This window comes from Bubalus kerabau, chromosome 16, assembly GCF_029407905.1.
Source record: "Bubalus kerabau isolate K-KA32 ecotype Philippines breed swamp buffalo chromosome 16, PCC_UOA_SB_1v2, whole genome shotgun sequence".
In the NCBI taxonomy this organism is placed as follows: domain Eukaryota; kingdom Metazoa; phylum Chordata; class Mammalia; order Artiodactyla; family Bovidae; genus Bubalus; species Bubalus kerabau.
Genome location: NC_073639.1, coordinates 20900656 through 20919697, shown reverse-complemented (window position 1 = coordinate 20919697; position 19042 = coordinate 20900656). Strand labels below are relative to the sequence as shown.

Here is a 19042-nt window from a genome sequence, read left to right as displayed (position 1 = left end):
GACACGACGAGGCTGTAGGCTGAACTGTGCTTACCGGGATCCCTAGGGCTTTAAGAATGTTCATCTTGCACATAGGACAGGTGCGATGGTCTAGGAGCCAGGGGTCAACACAGGACTTGTGGAAAAGATGCCTGCAATGAGAACCATACATCTTAGCGTGGCGGTAACTGCGGAGAGCACCGCGTCCACTCCAGCCCGGACACTTGTCCAGAGTCATGCACCGCTCAGCGGCAGAGCCGAGACTCCAGGATCTCCATCTCCGAACACCCGGGCCGATAATGCTTTATGTTACATCTGTGGTCATACAGTCAGCATCTGTCTGGCTCCCGGGAGGGTCATCTACGAATTGCAGTCAAGACTTCCAAGTTTCAGAAACGACAGAGAACGTAGAAACAGAGAGATGTTTCTGGATAGAAAGACCCTTGAATGGAAAGAAGGCAAATGGGAGAAACTTGCACAGACCCTTCTGGGATAACTTGACAGTGGCCACTTTTAAATCAATCCCAAATGTCTTGTCCCACCATCAGAAGAAAACCACAAAACAGAGCCTCATTTCCATTGATATTCGGGTGACTCACAAAGGGCAGAAGAGCTCTTGGAAGCAACTCACAGCACAGGTGAGATTTTAAGCTGTTATGACTGGTGGCTGTTAGGTCAGAAACCAGGTGAGTGGTACCATAAGCTTTCCTGTTCAGCCTCACGTGCCCACCCTCAGGAGCCTTCCTCTGTGTGGCAGGATAAGGGGGTGGCATTTAGTAGGTATGGGGGTATAGGCTCCTAACTTCCTCTCAACTTGGCTCTCAGGAGCCCACTCAGAGATATCAGGGGCTGCTTGAGTCAGAAGCTTGTCTTCTTATGGAAGTCTCAAGGGACTCCAGACCACAGGCAGAAGTAGTCAGAATTTCCTGCCTGGGGCAAGAAGAGAGAGAACCATCTGTGTTAAGTATGCGGGCATCCTTAGGACACGCCACCCATGCCTGACTCCTCAACCTTGCACCATTCCTGGAATCCTTCCAGATGCTTCCCTCACTCTTGTGAGCTATTGTTCTAACGATCCTAAGAGTTTTGTGTCGGAAGGCTTTAGGCTCAAATGCTTACAAAGGACCTCTCAAATCAGAGAAGAAGCACCGCTTCTGAAAGTGACATGGAGAAGAACCCATGTACCACGGCTGGGACTGGCAGTGTACAGGAAATGATCAAACTGGGGATTAGGAAACAGAGAGGAGCCTCCTGGACGCACCCTGTGTTTCCAGGTGATTGTTTAGATGCCCTACAGATTCCCTGATTAGAAGAAAACACATCACATTCATTCATTCCTTTATCCGTGCATCCATCTGACAAGTAACATCTGCTAAGAACTGTGTCCTCGCTGGGAAATCTGCACAATAGTGATTTGGTTCCTTTTCTTTTGAGAGTGTAACAGGAGAGGCAGACACTAGTAAGATAGAAATAAGCTACTTCTTGATGAAGTAGCATATTAATCTAATATTAATATCATTAGATGAAGTAGCATATTAATCTAGAACATTAGAAGAACATGGTGTTAGCAGGGGGTGGGGGGAGCTTGTAACTGGAGATGGTGGATGCACAGAGAAAGTTTCCCTGATGACGTGCTGAAGCTCAGACCTGAAGGTTTACACAGACATGGTCCACGTGAAGGGGAGGGGGGAGGAAAGGGTCTTCTAGGCAAAACGAATGGCTTGTACAGAAGCCCCGACCTGGGCACAGGAAGACTGCCTGTCCCAGTGCAGCAGTGGGATGAAGGGGGTGATGCTGGACAAAGCATCCTGTCCCCCCGACCCCTGGGTTTGATCCCTGGGTTGGGAAGATCCTGTGGAGAAGGGCATGGCTACCCACTCCAGTATTCTGGCCTGGAGAATTCCATGGACAGAGGAGCCTGGCAGGCTACAGTCCATGGGGTTGCAAAGAGTCAGACACGACTGAGCGACTAACACACTCACACTTTGTGTACCCCTCACCCCAAAGCAACGATCAGCCTCTCTACGTGCAAGCTCTATAGTCAGAAAACAAGTTCCTAATCTAAATCACTCACTGGTGGTGTTCCTGGTAAAATGGCAAATATTCTGGTCTCTTTGACTGTCCCTGGGAGGACAGGCTCTGTGGTGTTTCCTGCACATATGCTGGAGACAGAAAGACAGCAGGGCCAGTTAGCTGTTTTAGTCTAAATAAGTCCCCAAGTCTCATCTGCCTCGTCTGTAAGATGAAAATACCTCTATTCCTCCCTGAGTCTGCCAGACACAGGAGCCAGTACTTACCATCCTAGGTGATTTCTCGCTCTGCACTGGTCATTCTTCCATCTCCTCGGGGAGGGTCAGTTTTATGTGTCAGCTTGGTTTGGCTATAGTATCAGTTATTCAGTCAAACCCTAACTGAGGGTATTCTGCAGACGGGATTCATGTCTACAATCTGACTTTATATACAGTAAGTCCCCTACATACGAGCCTTCCAGCTGCAAACTTTCAAAGATGAGGAAGTGCATTCCATCCACGTCAGGGGTGAGTGAAATTGCAGACTACCCTCCATTTGCATTAGTTGAGTACCTAGGCTAGCTTCGTTGGACTTACGAACAAATTGGACTTAACAAACGGGCTCTTGGAACAGAACTCGTTTGTATGTAGAGGACTGACTTACTGTAAAGGAGATTATTCTAAATAATCCAGGTGGGCCTGAGCAATCAGTTGAAGAGCCTTAAGACCAAACAAAACTGGTTTCCCCGAGGAGGAAAAAACTGCCTCAAGATGGCAGCATCAGCCCCTGCTCAGCGTTTCCAGCCAGTAGACCTGGCCTTCAGATTTCAGGCTTACCAGCCCTATAATCAGAAAAGCCAATTCCTTGAGAATATACAGTGGGGTATAGTGGTCATCTGGAGAACTCTGACTGGTACATCCTAAAATGAGACTGTAAGCTCTCTGAGAGCAAAAACTTTCATTTGCCGAATTCACTGTTAGATCCCCAGCAACTAGACTAGATTTTGGCACACAGATGATGCTCCCGAAATATTTCCTACATGAATGGATATTTATCAAAAGGCTGGCACTGCTCACTGCCTGCTCACAGCCATCAAGTCCATGAATGCATTCTTTCTAAACCTTTTCCACCTTCATTGCCTCTTTTCTTCTCGCTATGCTGCCCCCTCATTCATGATCTCATTAACTCTCTTTCTGGACTGTTGTAATAACATCAGAACCGCTCGCCATGCCACCAGTCTTTCCCTGTTCTTTTCATCCCACTCATCCTTGCCAGATTTATCTTCCTAAAATAAAGTGTTAGCAACGTCACCTCTTGTTCATTCTGTTCTGGGCTAGGAGCTGGGTACCGAGATGAATAAGACAAGGTCTCTTCCTTCAAGGCAGTACCACAGTGCTTCAGAGGTTCCCTGGGTGCAACAGAAAAGGTCATTGAAAGGCCACTCTCTGGCATCCACTGTTTTCTGGCTGTTTGATCTTAGGCAAGCCTTAGCTCTCCAAGACTTTAATCCTTTTCCCAATCAAATTTTATTTTATAGGTATGGAGTTTGTGAGTGATCGAGTCTGTGTGTGTGTATGAGAGAGAGAAGAAATAAATAACGCCCATGAAGCTTAAACCGTAAGTCCTGGCCCTCCTTAATTGTAAGCTACCATTCATCCTATTAATACCACTATTACATCTTGTTTTTAGATATTATGTTATCACTCTGATTTCTACTTTAAACTTTCTAATGCTAAAAGCAAATAACTGCAAATTTAAAAAAAAAATCAAAGGGAGAACTAAGGGCAACAAAAACAGTGTTGAAATGATACATAGGGTGATCATGGTGGTTATTAATGAATACTCATTAACTAACATTCATTTATTCCTGGTACCATATTTCTTGGGTTGGCCAGATAGGAAGACTATATTCTTATAATTGGGATTGCAAAACAATCTTTTTTTCCCTCTCATATGGAAAGAAAAATAGAAGTCACTAGACTAAATAAATAAAGGAATAGGGAGAAAATCTGGAGTTTAGCGAAATGCAGCAACAGTTTAATAAACATCTCTAAGGCAAAGTCTATCTCAGCTCATCCTGTCTGTAAGATTCACAGCAGGGCGCTGTCCCTTCCCATGCTTTAACAAAGACTGCATGAGAAAGTACACAGAAAGGAACAACAGGATGATAATCTGTCTCCTAACAATCCTGACAAATGAGAAGTACAACTGACAGTTGACCAAAACACCTCTCCTTCCTTATTCACCAAAGAGAAATGCACACTTTATAAGGAGGGTTTCAAAGCCCTGACGAAAGGCGATGGCAACTGCATCAGAATGCTGAGACGATCATGAATAGGACAATCATGTAAGTTCTCAATCTGGGGGCCAGTAATGACAAACCTTTGCTTAACTTGTTTCCACATCTATTGATTCTCTTTTAACTAATTTTTTTTATTAAAAATTGTTTTTATGGAGTATAGTTGATTTACAATATTGTGTTAGTTTTGGGTGTACAGCAAGGGTAATCGGTTAGACATACCCATATATCCACTCTTTTTTTAGATCCTGGGGCTTTCCTTTTGGCACCAAGGCAAGCTGTTTCGTTCCCCTTGATGAAATAGTGCTCAAAGAATGCGAGTCACTCAGGGACCACAGAATCCCATTCTTCTAGGCAATGTGTTTAAATAAGATCTATCCAGTGCTTCTGTTGTTGCTGTTCAGTCACTAAGTCATGTCCGACTCTTTTGCAACCCCATGGACTGTAACCGGCAGGGTTCCTCTGCCCATGAAATTTCACAGGCAAGAATACTGGAGCGGGTTGCCATTTCCTTCTCCAGAGGATCTTCCCCACCCATGATTCTATGGGGAGTCAAAATGTTTCTTCAGAGCTTCTGAATCTTCTTTGCAAAGTTGTTAATGAGTGAAGAGTCAGTGTTTAATTAAGAAATATGAATTTAATTAATAAACAATATCTACTGGTTACTGAAAGCTACCTAGCATATTATATATATTAATTCACAACAGCCCTATGAGGTAGAAATTCCTATTCCCATTTTATGGAGGAGGAAGCTGAATCTGCTTCAAGTAAATTCTCCAAAGAGCTAATAAACTGCAGCTGCTGTTGCTGTTGAGTCACTCAGTCGTGTCCGACTCTTTGCGACCCCGTGGACTGTAGCCCGCCAGGCTCCTCTGTCCCTGGGATTCTCCAGGCAAGAATACTGGAGTGGGCTGCCATTCCTTTCTGCAGGATAAACTGCAGCACCAGGACTCAAACCCAGTCCTACTCTCCGTATATGGACCCAAATCTACACTCTATTATCCTTCCTCGTGGCACTGAATTGTCATGAGCAAGACAGTGGAGTTGGAGGAATTCAAAGTTTTATCCTTTCTCAGTGTATGTTTTATGCTCCAGCTTCAAGAGGGCAGTAGCCCAGTTACAGACTATTAGGGACTGAGCAAAAACAGTGGAAAAGTCATCTGCCTTACGTGTATTCACTTGGCTATAGCAGAGAAACGCTGTCAAATATTGGCTTCATCAGATCTACACTCAGCTATCAGTCTGCTCGAGTGTATTCAGGAAGATGGTAAAACTGGTCTCGAAATGTTCTGTTTTCCCTCATTCTCCACTGCCCAATAAATCTGGTAAATGTTATTTGGCAGCTCTGCACAAATTTTCAGATTCTTATCATGAAGCTCCATAGAAAGAAAGATCTACTTTTCCCGAGGCTCTTCCCAATGTGGTCTGGTTTCTCTTTCCAGCCTGAGGTTTCTAAAATACAAATATATCACTCCCCACACTGGAAATGCTTCAGCTGCTCCACTGCCTACAACACAAAGTCACAGCATAGAAAGAAGGCTCACTCCGTCTGGTCCTTGTCACATCTTCTGCTCCACCCCCATGTTTATCCCACATTTTCACCGTAACTCAGGAATGTCCTTCTCAATTAAAAATTTTTATTCTGGTATGGCAAACCTTGCTCATAATTCAAGCAAGTCACAGCTCAGATGTCCCTTCTCTTCCTTGAACATCCCACCCTTTTCCTCCAAACTCTGCCAAGGAGAGTTGGTTTCTTTTCTTTTTCTGCCTACTCTGTTTTCTTACATATGCTGCAGCAGCTGAGTATATGTTCCAGTTTCAGGGACTGAAGAACCCTCCTTAGCTTTGTGATCTCTGGGAAGTAATTTAAGTTGCCTGTTATTCAGTTTCCTATGTTTTACGACAATGTCCTTTAACTGACAACACTCTGAAGTAATAGTTCGCTATAACCCAACAGAGGGTTTTTACTATGAGAGAAGGACAAAGAACACAAACAGTAAATGAAGCTCAAAAGTTAGTAGAAGGAAAGAAATAATAAAGATTAAAGCGGAAACAAATGTTAAAAAGACAACAGAGAAGATCAATGAAACTAAGAGCTGGTTCTTCAAAAAGATAAACTAAATTCACAAGTTCTTAGCTAGATTCACCAAGCAACAATGAGAGAGAATCCAAAGAAATAAAATTAAAAAATGTAGGAGGTGATGTTACCATTGATAATCACAGAAGTATAAGTGATTATAAGAAAATATCGTAAACATTATATCCCAACAAATTGAATAACCTAGAAGAAATGAATAAATTTCTAGAAATGCAGTAACAGAATGAAGGATAAAAGTCAAATAATTGTCTCAATAAATGCAGAAAAAGCATCTGACAAAATACAACATTTATGAGAAAAACTCTTAACAACGCAGTTAAGGAGGGAAAGTATCTCAACATAATGAAGGCCAGACATTACAAATGCACAGCTAACATTATACGCAACAGTGAAAGCTGAAAGAATGTCCTCTAGCCACTTTTATTCAACATAGTATTGAAAGTATTAACCAGAGCATTTAGACAAGAAAAAGAAGACATCTAAATTGGAAAGGAAGAAATGTACTATTTGCAGATGACATGATATTATATATAAAGCACCATAAAGACTCCTTCAAAAACTGTTAGAATGCATGAATTCAGTGAAGTTGCAGGATACAAACTCAATGCTCAAAAATATATTGCATTTCTATACATGAATAACAAACTGTTGGATACAGAAATTAAGAAAATGATACCATCTACAACTGCATCAAAGAGAATAAAATATTTAGGAATAAATTTAACCAAGGAGATGAAAGACTGCATATTGAGAACCATAGGACACTACTGAAAGACCTGAAGAAGACACAAATAAACAGAAAGATATTCCTTGCTTATGGACTGGAAGAGTCAGTGTTGTTCAAATGTCCGTATTACCCAGAGCAAGTTACAGATTTAGTGCAATCTCTATCAAAATTCCAATGAAATTTTTCAAAGAAATAGAACAAACAATCCTAAAATCTTTATGGAGCCACCACTCCCCCTCAATTAGCCAAAAGAAGCACCGAGAAAGAACAAAGCTGGAGGCATCACATTGCCTGATTTCAAACTATATTACAAAGATACAGTAATTAGAAAAGTATGGTGTTGGCATAAAAATAGACACATAGGTCAATATAACAGAACAGAGAGCTCAGAATAAATCCACATATATATGGCCAATTAACTTATGACAAAGGAGTCAAGAACATACAGTTGAAAAAGGACAGTTTCTTCAATAAATGCTGTTGGGAAGACTGGACAGTCACATGTAAAAGAATGAAACTCCAACTATCTTATACCAGATACAAAAATGAACTCAAAGGAATTAAACCTGAATGTAAGACCTGAAATCCTGAAACTCGTAGAAGAAAATGTAAGTGATAAGCTCCTTAACAGGTCTTAGAGATAAGTTTTTAAAACCTGACAGCAAAGCCAAAAGCAACAAAAGCCAAAATAAACAAGTGGAACTACAACAAATAAAAAAGCTTCTGTATAGCAAAGGAAACCATCAAAAAAAATAAATAAAAAGAAAACTTTCTGAATAGGGGAAAATATTTGCAAATCAGGTATCCGATAAAGAGCTAATATCCAAAGTATATAAAGAGCTCATACAACTCAATAGTAAAAAGCTCCCAAATGGTCCAACTAAAGAATGGACAGAAGATCTGAATAGACATTTTTCCAAAGAAGACATCCAGATTGCCAATAGGCATATGAAAATATATTCAGCACTTTTAATCATCAGGAAAGTGCAAATCAATACAAAAATGAGACATCATCTCATACCTATCAGAATGGCTATTATCAAAAAGACAACAAATAATAACTATCACTGAAGATGTAGAGAAAGGGAACCCTCATGCACTGCTGGTGGGAATGGAAATTAGTATAGCTGCTATGGAGAACAGTATGGAGGTTCCTCAAAAAATTAAAAATAGAACTACCATAAGATGCAGCAATTCTGCTGTGTATTTGTCCAAAGAAAATGTAGATACTAACTCTAAAAGATATATGCATCCCCATGGTCGCTGCAGCATTATTTACAATAGTCAAACATGGAGACAACCATTGATAGATAAATGGATAATGAAATTGTGGTGTATATATACACAATGAAATATTATTTGACCATAAAAAAGGATGAAATCTTGCCATTTGTGAAGAAACCTTGAAGTCATTTTGTTAAATGGATAAGTCAGATAGGGAAAGACAAATACCACATGACCTCTCTCTATGTGAAATCTAAAAACAAACAAACAAACACAAGCTCATAGATATAGGGAACAGATTGGTGGTTGCCAGAGGTGTGGGATGAGGAGTCAGAGAAATGGGCGAAGGGGGTCAAAAGGGAAAGAGAGAGACAAGTTTTGTTACTGATTAGCTAATGTCATTCCAGTGAATTGATAACTGTTGACTGCATGCTGATCTTATATCCAGAAAACCTGAAAATTATTTTGCCTGTTCCAATACATTTTTAATAGCAATTATTGTGTTGGTAAAAAATATTTCTTGCTAATTTTTTTGCCCAAACTCATTTTAAGACTTCAGATAAATGTGTTAAAACACTTGTAAAAACACTTCCTAACTAAAATCAGAAAAACGAAAATTATGCAAGATCATTCTTATTCATTCATAACTGGCATTTACTTTTAAATTCAATAATAGCTCACATTGGCAATGGTGTACACAGTCTTATATACTTCGGTGGGAATGTAAATTGATCAAACCTTTTGTGAGGGCAATATGCAGAGTGAAATCAATTCTGAAATGCATAACCTTCTTAATCTAGTTTAAAAAAAGGTTTCATTTTAGATTTATGTCTTCTAAGTGAAAATAAATATAAGTTGTTAAACAGAAAAGAGGACAAAAACACATTACCTGGCAATTAAGAAGCTGAAGTGTCATTATTTAATGAACAGTGATTGAATTCTTATTCCTTGCCAGTGAGTTATCTATAGTAGAGCTTACAAAGCACTTTCCTTAATTTTTATGGACTCTTAAAATATGAAAGAATCCTGCCTTCTTCTGGGGGCCTGATGAGGACATTATGGGGTTGGTGAGCCCATATTCTGCTCAGACTGTCAGGTCGACATCACACCAGGCCATTTCCCCCATGCAAATCTCATTTCAAGATCATCGATTTATGGATCTCGGCGCAGGCATTACCGAGGTCACTCAGTTAGAAAGACCAAATTGCACTGGTGAGGACACTTATAGAATGTCAACTGAGCCCAGACAGTGTAATAAATATTGCTTAGGAGAAATGTCCCTGATTCCTACCCAGAGGAAGAAAATTTAAAGTGCCCTCATTGATTTTCTAAAGTAGGATTTCACTCCAACCATGCTCTTAAAATCATGTCAATTCAATGAGAACTTCAGCAGAATCTTGACTGCCATGGCTTTGAAAAACTCAGGGAAATCACTGACTACTTCTATGCATTATCTTTGGCCCAAATGCCATGCCTGTGTTCCAGGGACCAGTAACCCGAGCATTCAGTGTATCATGAAATTTCTCTGTGTTTTCTACTGTGCTGTACTATGCAAACCAGTGGGTTTAATCTCCAACCTTGTTACGGAGAAAAGAGCCTTTCTGACGTGGTGGCACTTTAGCACAGTGTAGTATGGAATGTGGATTTCTTCATTACACATGAGAGAGTCTGAAAAAGAGAGCTTTTGCATATTGTTAAAGAGATTCTAAAACTGATACTAGAACTCACTACTGGGAATGCTAAGTTCTGGAAAAAAAGTAGGAAAATCAACACAGAATGACAATTCATTAATGTGTACCAGTTATGTGGTAGTACTTCCTGCAGAACATGGTGCTAGATGAATCAGGCATGCCTGATATTGGTAAGGTGTTTCATTTATTTTTTAAGCCTTTTAAAAATTTTATTTATTTATTTATGACTATGCTGGGTCTTTGTTGCTGCAGGGGCTTTTCTCTAGTTGCAGTGAGTGAGCTTCTCACTGTGCTGGCTTCTCTTGCTGAGGAGCACAGGCTCTAGGGCACGGGGGCTTCAACAGCTGTGGCATGTGGGTTTAGCAGATGCAGCTCCTGAGCTCTAGAACACAGGCTCAATAGCAGTGGTGCGCAGGTGGGCTTAGTTGCTCCGCGGCATGTGGGATCTTCCTGGATCAGGGATCAAATCCGTGTCTCTTGCATTGGCAGGTGTATTCTTTACTGCTGAGCCACCAGGGAAGCCCTGGTGAAGTATTTTAAATACAGAGTTGACAGGCTGATAGGAAGATGTACAACTGATACTGTGTAGAGCTTACAAACTCAGGCCTGGGGGCAAAGCAGATTTCATTTTTAATCTTGGTTGACTATGTTGGAATAACCCTTTAACGTCTCCTAGCCTTAGCTTCTTCATTTACAAAATGAGGGTGATAATAGTACCTCTCTGAGGCACTCACGAACACTGTTCATCCCATCTGCTGGTTCTCCATCTTTAGGGACACAAGACGAGTACAGGCTCTCACGGGCTATGGCCATGTGACTAATTCTGGTCAATAAATTATGATGAGAAATAGCAGATTTCACTTCAGGCGATGGCATTTAATTACTGAGCTGTCAATGCACATTGTTCAAGATGGAAACAGCTTTGTTTTAGCCTAGATCAGCAGACTCTCCTTTCTGACATACATAAAACATAAGAAAGATATCTTCATTGTATTAAGCCACTGAGAGTTTGGAGGTTTTGTCGTAATCATTACTGCAGCAGATCCTAGCCTGTCCTGACTAGTACCTTATGGGATTGTCCTAAGGATTCTACACTTGTTTGTGAAATGCTTAGTGTTCAATGGATAATAGTGACAGTATTTTAAATGATGTTAGTATAACATGCAAAGTGACAGATCATAAACACGTACAAGCCAAAGTGCCACAGAATTCAAGGAAGGGAGAATTCTTGAATTCTGGGAAGAACTCTGAAGATTGGAGGAAAAAAATCCAAGGAGAAAGAATTTCCATGAGGAAAGGCACAGCGGTGGTATCGTGATATGTGTGAGAAACGCAGCAGGATGGAAAGCTACACACACAGCCGATTCACTTTGTTGAAAAGCAGAAACTAACACAGCATTGCAAAATAATTATACTCCAGTAAAAAAAGAGAAGAAAAAGTAGGAACAGAAAATAAAGTTGAAAAGTAAGTAAGTAAGGTCGCTCAGTCATGCCTGACTCTTTGAGACCCCATGGACTGTAGCCCACCAGGCTCCTCTGTCCATGGGATTCTCCAGGCAAGAATACTGGAGTGGGTTGCCATTCCTTTCTCCAGGGGAACTTCCCAACCCAGGGATCGAACCCAGGTCTCCCGCATTGCAGGCAGAGACTTTAACCTCCCAGCCACCAGGTTGAGTTCAAATCAGTGCTCTGAAATCATCTAGATGGGCTGAGCAGAAGGAGGCATGAACAACGAGGAAAATAATCATGGACTTGAGCCAGACTTGCCCTTATTCCTTATGATCATGCACCTCTTGTCATCAAGTGACTTTCTTCAGTGGTGTCTCGAGAATCTTTCTATGTCTCCTATACAGAAAGTCCTTGCTGTGGTGACCATGCAGCATTACGGGGCCAGCTAAGTAGACACCAGCCTCTCCCTATGATAAATTCCACCCAACCAGCCCAGTGCCTCTCTGTGGGGGTGATTCCACTATTAGACTTGGTCTGAAATGTTTGGACCAATTTTGAGAAAATTCATTTCCCTGATTCCCCCTATTTAGGTTACATAAAAATCATTTTAAAAAGCGGGGAGGGCAGAAAAAACAAAAGGAAAGGACTTAAGACTTTTGACTCTCTGAGTTAAGGTTTTCCTTAAATTACAGCCTTAATGGTCCCTGTGTGTGTGTGTGTGTGTGTGTGCTCAGTTGTGTATGACCCTTTGCGATGCCACGGACTGTAGCCCACCAGGATCCTCCTTCCACAGAATTTTTTCAGGCAAGAATACTGGAGTGGGTTGCCATGCCCTCCTCCAGGGGATCTTCCAGACCCAGGGGTCAAAACTGCACCCGAGTCTCTTGTGTCTCCTGTGTTGGTAGGCAGATTCTTTACTACTACACCATTTGGGAAGCTCCAGTGGTCTCTACCCTAACTCTATTATAGGCTGTTGTAAGATGCAAAGTAGATAATATATGCAAAAGACCTTTGTAACCAGTAGCATGCTTTTCAAAGTCACATAGAACCAGTAGTAGCCATATTATGGCTGTTATAAACGGAATTGCTTTGTTTTGGCAAGCTCATCTGCTATGCTAGCAGTTTTACCTGGTGGAGAGGGAAAAAAAAAATAAAGTAAATTATGCAACAAAGTAAATAAAGCAATAAAGTAAATTATGGCTCACCTCACTAGCACAAACACTGCCCTTCTGTGAAAAAGCGCTGCTCTGTTTTTAGGCCCACAATAACAAGCTTGGAATCACTGTGGAGAAAGCAAATTCCTTAAAGCTGGGCTAGATTTGATCTGGATTCCTTAGGGTTCTCAGACATTTGGCTTACTCAGAGTGAGATGGGGCTTCCTGGGGCAGACTTTCAGCCAAAACCATAGCCCCAGAGAGTTGAATGCATGGGAGAGTTACCTGGGGGCAGGGCGAGGAGGGGTTAAGGTGTCTATAGCATTGCAGTGGTATCAGTACATTGGAAAGAGTACTGGCCCAGAAGTCAAAAACCTAGTTGCACTCTGGACCCTATGATCCCATGAGTAAAGATTTTCTTTTAGTCAAATAAAGCAGTGTTAACGGGCCCTGCCCTAACTCTATTATAGGCTGTTGTGAGATGTAAAATAGACATTATATGTAAAAGACCTTTGTAAACAGTAGAATGTTTTCCAAAGTATTATAATAAATGGACACTTATTTCAGCCATTTGTCCATAGTTTGGAGTTTAAACAGCGTTAAAGAAAAACCAACAAAATTTGAAGAACTAAGAAGCCACATCAGATCCTCCTGCTACTGAAGAAACCAGTCCTTTGGGAATGCAATTTCAGAGGGAATTGCAGGATTGGCCTCTTACACTGTGTCTCATTGCTTTGGGTTCTGGCAGAGGGAGGCTCTGAGCTTAAAACTTGACCCTGGTCTAATTATATTGTTTGGCTGGGGCAGCAGAGCTGGTTGGCATTCGTCCCGAGTGTCTAGTTGATGAATATAACTGGGGACCAGGACATTTGAAGTCAGAATGCCATATTTAACAAGGTTATTATGGTTCAAGACTGCTTTCTGAAGCATTTGCTCTGTTGAAAATAACAACAGAAAATAACACATCAGACACTTACCAATGTTGCTATTTCTTTCATGTTTCCCTCTTTTAATCCCCTAGATGAAGTGATGGCTAATTTTTGGCAGTTTATACACAAAAATCCAAAGTAATCAAAGAAAAATGATAAGAAAGCAACATTAGCAAACTCTGAATTTAAATTTTATGTAATTTTGGCTAATGTACAAAGTTAATTTTTTTAAGTCCACAGCCTAGTTTCTTTGGTACTGTAAAATCTCTTTTATTTTATTTTATTTCATCTTATTATGGCTGCGCTGTGTGGCTTTTTTCCTGACCAGGGACTGAACCCATGCCCTCTACAGTGGAAGTGTAGTCCTAACCACTGGACAGCCAGGGATTCCCCTTTCATTCTTTTAAATGAAGGCCTGCTGCTGCTGCTGCTGCTGCTTAGTCGCTTCAGTCGTGTCCGACTCTGTGCGACCCCACAGACGGCAGCCCACCAGGCTCCCCCGTCCCTGGGATTCTCCAGGCAAGAACAGTGGAGTGGGTTGCCCTTTCCTTCTCCAATGCATGAAAGGGAAAAGTGAAAGGGAAGTCGCTCAGTCATGTCCAACTCTGTGCGACCCCATAGACGGCAGCCCACCAGGCTCCTCCGCCCATGGGATTTTCAAGGCAAGAGTACTGGAGTGGGGTGCCATCGCCTTCTCCAAAATGAAGGCTTAATATACAGTAAAATGTGTAAATCTTAAGTACGCTGGATGATTTCTTAAGTAGGTATACATTTATGTACACACTACCCAGATGAAGATAAAGACTGTTTCTGTCACCTCAGAGTCCCCTCCTTCTCCTGACCAGACAATACCTACTCCCTGCCATGAATCTATCATTAGAATTTTTGTTACTGAAGATTAGCTTTGCCTGTGATTGAATTTCATTTAAATGGAATCATAAGTATAATAATTATTATTTTAAGTATCTATTTTTTTTGCTTGGCTTTTTTTGGTTCAACATAATGCTTTCAGATTCATCTGTGCTTTGATGTACATCCAACTGTTTGTTTCTTTTTACTGCTAAGTAATATTTCACTTTATGAATGTACCTTGATTGAACCACAGATTTTTCTGTTGTTCGACCTTGGGGTTATTTTTTGGTTATTATGATGAAATTTGCTATGACGACCACTCTTGTACAAGTCTTTCTGTGAAGGTATGCATTCATTTCTCTAGGGTATTATATCCACCAGTGAAATTGCTAGGTTAGAGAACAGTGTATATTTAACTTCAGTAGAAACGGACAAATTCCCAAAGCACTTGGACCATTTTAAACTCCCACCGCTCTATATAACTTTTAATTTGGCAGAGTATGTAAAATTATGTTCTTGAAAGAATGAGGTTTTTTTTTTTCTAGTTTTTTTCTCCAGTTTTATTGAGAAATAACTGACATACATCACTGTATAAGTTTGGGGTATACAGCATGATCTTTTGACTTATATATATTGTGAAACAGTAAGTTTAGTTAACATCCATTATCTAACTTTGATACAAGAAGAAGAAAAGAGAAAAAAATTTGTCTTGTGAAGAGAACTCCTATAATCTACTCTCTTAACAGCCTTCCTATGTATCATCCAGCAGTGTTTTTTAAATAATGTTTTTCATAAATAATGAGTATGAGTGGGATGCCTACACCAACATAAATTTCAGAGAAATCTGAAAAATGTACTTAACTGCTCAGTTGTTTTACTGTATTTTGTTTTGGTAAAGAAAGACTAAAAGAAGGGGAGATAAAATTCATAAATTTTATAACTTTTTTCTATTAATCTAAAAGCATAAGACCAAAAATATTTAAATGAGAAAAAGCACTATTTTCCAAAATATGAAAACAAAGTGTTAAAAATAGTTAATATCACATTTTATCAGTTCTGTGTCATATCATTTTCCTCTTCCACTTTAACATCTCTAAAACTAGAAACATCTTACCACCAACAACGATTTATATTTACATTAGACATGCCAACTAAAAACTGTCTCTTGCTATCTGGTTCCACAAGAATGAAGTCAGTAGCCACTTGCTAACCTTCGACACTCCCCCAAAAGAAGTTCGAGGTTAAAGATCAGGAATGAAGTACTCTGTGTTCTGGGAAAAACTGGCAAAACAAGTCATCAGATAGTCTGATATTTTCAGGAGAAGATTTTATGAGCCCAATTCCTTGCATCTTCTCATATATAGCAAAGCACTAAAATCATTAATGGAGACATCTGCTCTTCGTGGCTAGCATCAAACTTCTGCCAGAAGGTGTGCTTGTTGCATGTATCCCCTTCACCAAAATCACATGTACACTGACCCCTCCCTCCCCAAGCTCTTCAGCATAGTTCCCTAGAGCCTTCTGTCTCCTGGGCTATGGTCTTCATTAAGCCCCAAATAAAGCTGAACTCACAACTCTCACACCGTGAAAACTCTTTCAGTTGACAGATATCATACATGAAGAGCTCTGTTTATTCAAGGGTAATATCTCAGAGAAATCAAAGGCATAGGAATTAAAGCTAAGTGCTACTTTGTATTTGGTTATTAGATGAGAAAGAGGGTTAAAAATGGTACCACTTCTTGGTTCCAAAAGAACATTAATGCAAGCACATCCTGCTGGTGTGGGGTGTAAATCATAACCACTTTTCAGGAAAGCAGTTAGACAAAACTTATCAAGATCCTTTGTTAAGTACTTTTGACCCAGGAAGTTAACTTTTAGGAGTATATACTAAGGGATGAATATAGGAAAAAAAGATAAGTAAGGTCATGATTTTACAATGATGAACACTGGAGGCAGTTTAAATGGTGAACAATGTGGGGAGGGCAGTTAAATACACCCCAACAATGGACTATTATGCAACCACTAAATATTTTAAGATAATTTCTAAAGTTATAGGAAAATGCTTACTTTATAACTTTATTTACTTATTTACTTTATTTACTTACACTTTCTCAAAAGTAGAGAAAGTAGAATAAAAGCTGTATTAATGGCCTGACTTTATGTTTAATAACATACGTGGGATGTTTATATAGGCACATACATTATAAAAATTAAATATAGTCATATTAACAATGATTATTTCTGGACGGTGAGATTATTATTTTTCTTCTTTTTACTTTTCACCCTTTTCAAAATTTCTTACAATTAGCAAAGAAATGAATGTTTTCTCTGCTGTTTCATATTTAAAAAAAAACTTTCAAGGTTGTAACATGGGCATGAAAGGGTAAGTGAAATCTTATTAAAATCAGCCAGCATACATCACTTTTTTAGAAAAACGAACATGGAAAAAGAAAATCTGTTTCTAGTCAAGCATATGGAACAGGCATGGCAGGGTAAAGTCAGGACAGGCCATTTCTGCCTGGCTAGAAAGCATCCCTTTGTTTTCCACTTCACGAGTTATAAGGCTCAGAGTCGGAATCCTAATCACATTACAGTGTTTTGTAAATTGTTTTTTACCCATAAAGAGTTTGGAATCTCCTGTTCACACAGACATTCAGTTCTTTGACTCATTCTTAAAATTAGATGGGTGGCTGGGGTTAGAAATCTTAAGGGGCCAGTGTTTATTTTTAATGCTTTGGAAAAACTTGTGATTTTTGAAGTTTTCAAATATTAAAATGATATTCATGTCTCAGTTCAGTCGCTCAGTCATGTCTGACACTTTGTGACCTCATGGATTGCAGCACGCCAGGCTTCCCTGTCCATCACCAACTCCTGGAGCTTGCTCAAATTCATGTCTATTGAGTTGGTGATGCCATCAACCATCTCATCCTCTATCATCCCCTTCTTCTCCTGCCTTCAATCTTGCCCAGCATTGGTGATGCCATCCAACCATCGCACCCTCTGTCATCGCCTTTTCCTGCCTCCAATCTTGCCTGGCATCAGGGTCTTTTCCAATGAGCCAGTTCTTTGCATCAGGTGGCCAAAGTAGTGTAGCTTCAGCTTCAGCATCAGTCCTTCCAATGAATATTCAGGCCTGATTTCCTCTAGAGTTGACTGGTTTGATCTCCTTGCTGTCCCAAGGACTCTCAAGAGCTTTATTCAACACCAGAGTTCAAAAGAATCAATTCTTCAGTGTTCAGCTTTCTTTATGGTCCAACTCTCACATCCATACATGACTACTGGAAAAACCATAGCTTTGACTAGACAGACCTTTGTCGGTAAAGGAATGTCTCTGCTTTTTAATATGTTATCTAGGTTGGTCATAGTTTTTCTTCCAAGGAGTATCTTTTAATTTTATGGCTGCAGTGACCATCTGCACTGATTCTGGTGCCCAAGAAAATAAAGTCTGTCACTGTTTCCATTGTTTCCCCATCTATTTGCCATGAAGTGATGGGACAGATGCCATGATCTTCGTTTTTTGAATGTTGAGTTTTAAGCCAACTTTTTCACTCTCCTTTATCACCTTCATCAAGAGGCTCTTCAGTTCCTCTTTGCTTTCTGCCATAAGGGTGGTGTCATCTGCATATCTCAGGTTATTGATATTTCTCCCGGCAATCTTGATTCCAGCTTGTGCTTCCTCCAGCCCAGCATTTCTCACGATGTACTCTGCACAGAAGTTAAATAAACAGGGTGACAATATACAGCCTTGACGTACTCCTTTTCCTATTTGGAACCAGTCTGTTGTTCCATGTCCAGTTCTAACTGTTGCTTCCTGACCTGCATACAGATTTCTCAGGAGGCAGGTCAGGTGGTCTGGTATTCCCATCTCTTTCAGAATTTTCCACAGTTGATTGTGATCCACACAAGTCAAAGGCTTTGGCGTAGTCAATAAAGCAGAAATAGATGTTTTTCTGGAACTCTCTTGCTTTTTCTATGATCCAACAGATGTTGGCAATTTGATCTCTGGTTCCTCTGCCTTTTCTAAGCTTGAACATCTGGCAGTTCTTTGTTCATGTACTGTTGAAGCCTCACTTGGAGAATTTGAGCATTACTTTGCTAGCATGTGAGATGAGTACCTTCGTGCAATAGTTTGAGCATTCTTTGGCATTGCCTTTCTTTAGGACTGGAATGAAAACTGACCTTTTCCAGTCCTGTGGCCACTGGTGAATTTTTCAAATTTGCTGGCATATCGAGTGCAGCACTTTCACAGCATCATCTTTTAGGATTTATAATAGTTCAGCTGGAATTCCATCACTTCCACTAGCTTTGTTCATAGTAATGCTTCCTAATGCCCAATTGACTTTGCACTCCAGGATGTCTGGCTCTAGGTGAGTGATCACACCATGGTGGTTATCTGGGTCGTGAAGATCTTTTTTTCATAGTTCTTCTGTGTATTCTTGCCACCTCTTCTTAGTATCTTCTGCTTCTGTTAGCTCCATACTGTTTCTGTCTTTTATTATGCCCATCTGTGCATGAAATGTTCCCTTGGTATCTTTACTTTTCTTGAAGAGATCTCTAGTCTTTCCCATTCTATTGTTTTCCTCTGTTTCTTTGCATTGGTCACTTAGGAAGACTTTCTTATCTCTCCTTG

At 40.3% G+C, this 19042-nt stretch overlaps 1 protein-coding gene across 2 annotated transcripts in view; it reads right to left on the bottom strand.

The window, feature by feature from the left end:
- Positions 1-19042, bottom strand: part of RNF150 (ring finger protein 150) — a 285623-nt gene that overhangs the window by 61692 nt on the left and 204889 nt on the right. For both annotated transcript variants that reach the window (XM_055549671.1, XM_055549672.1), the window contains exon 5: positions 35-131. In XM_055549671.1, coding sequence (XP_055405646.1) covers positions 35-131 — 97 coding nt within the window. The remainder of the gene's footprint in view (positions 1-34; positions 132-19042) is intronic.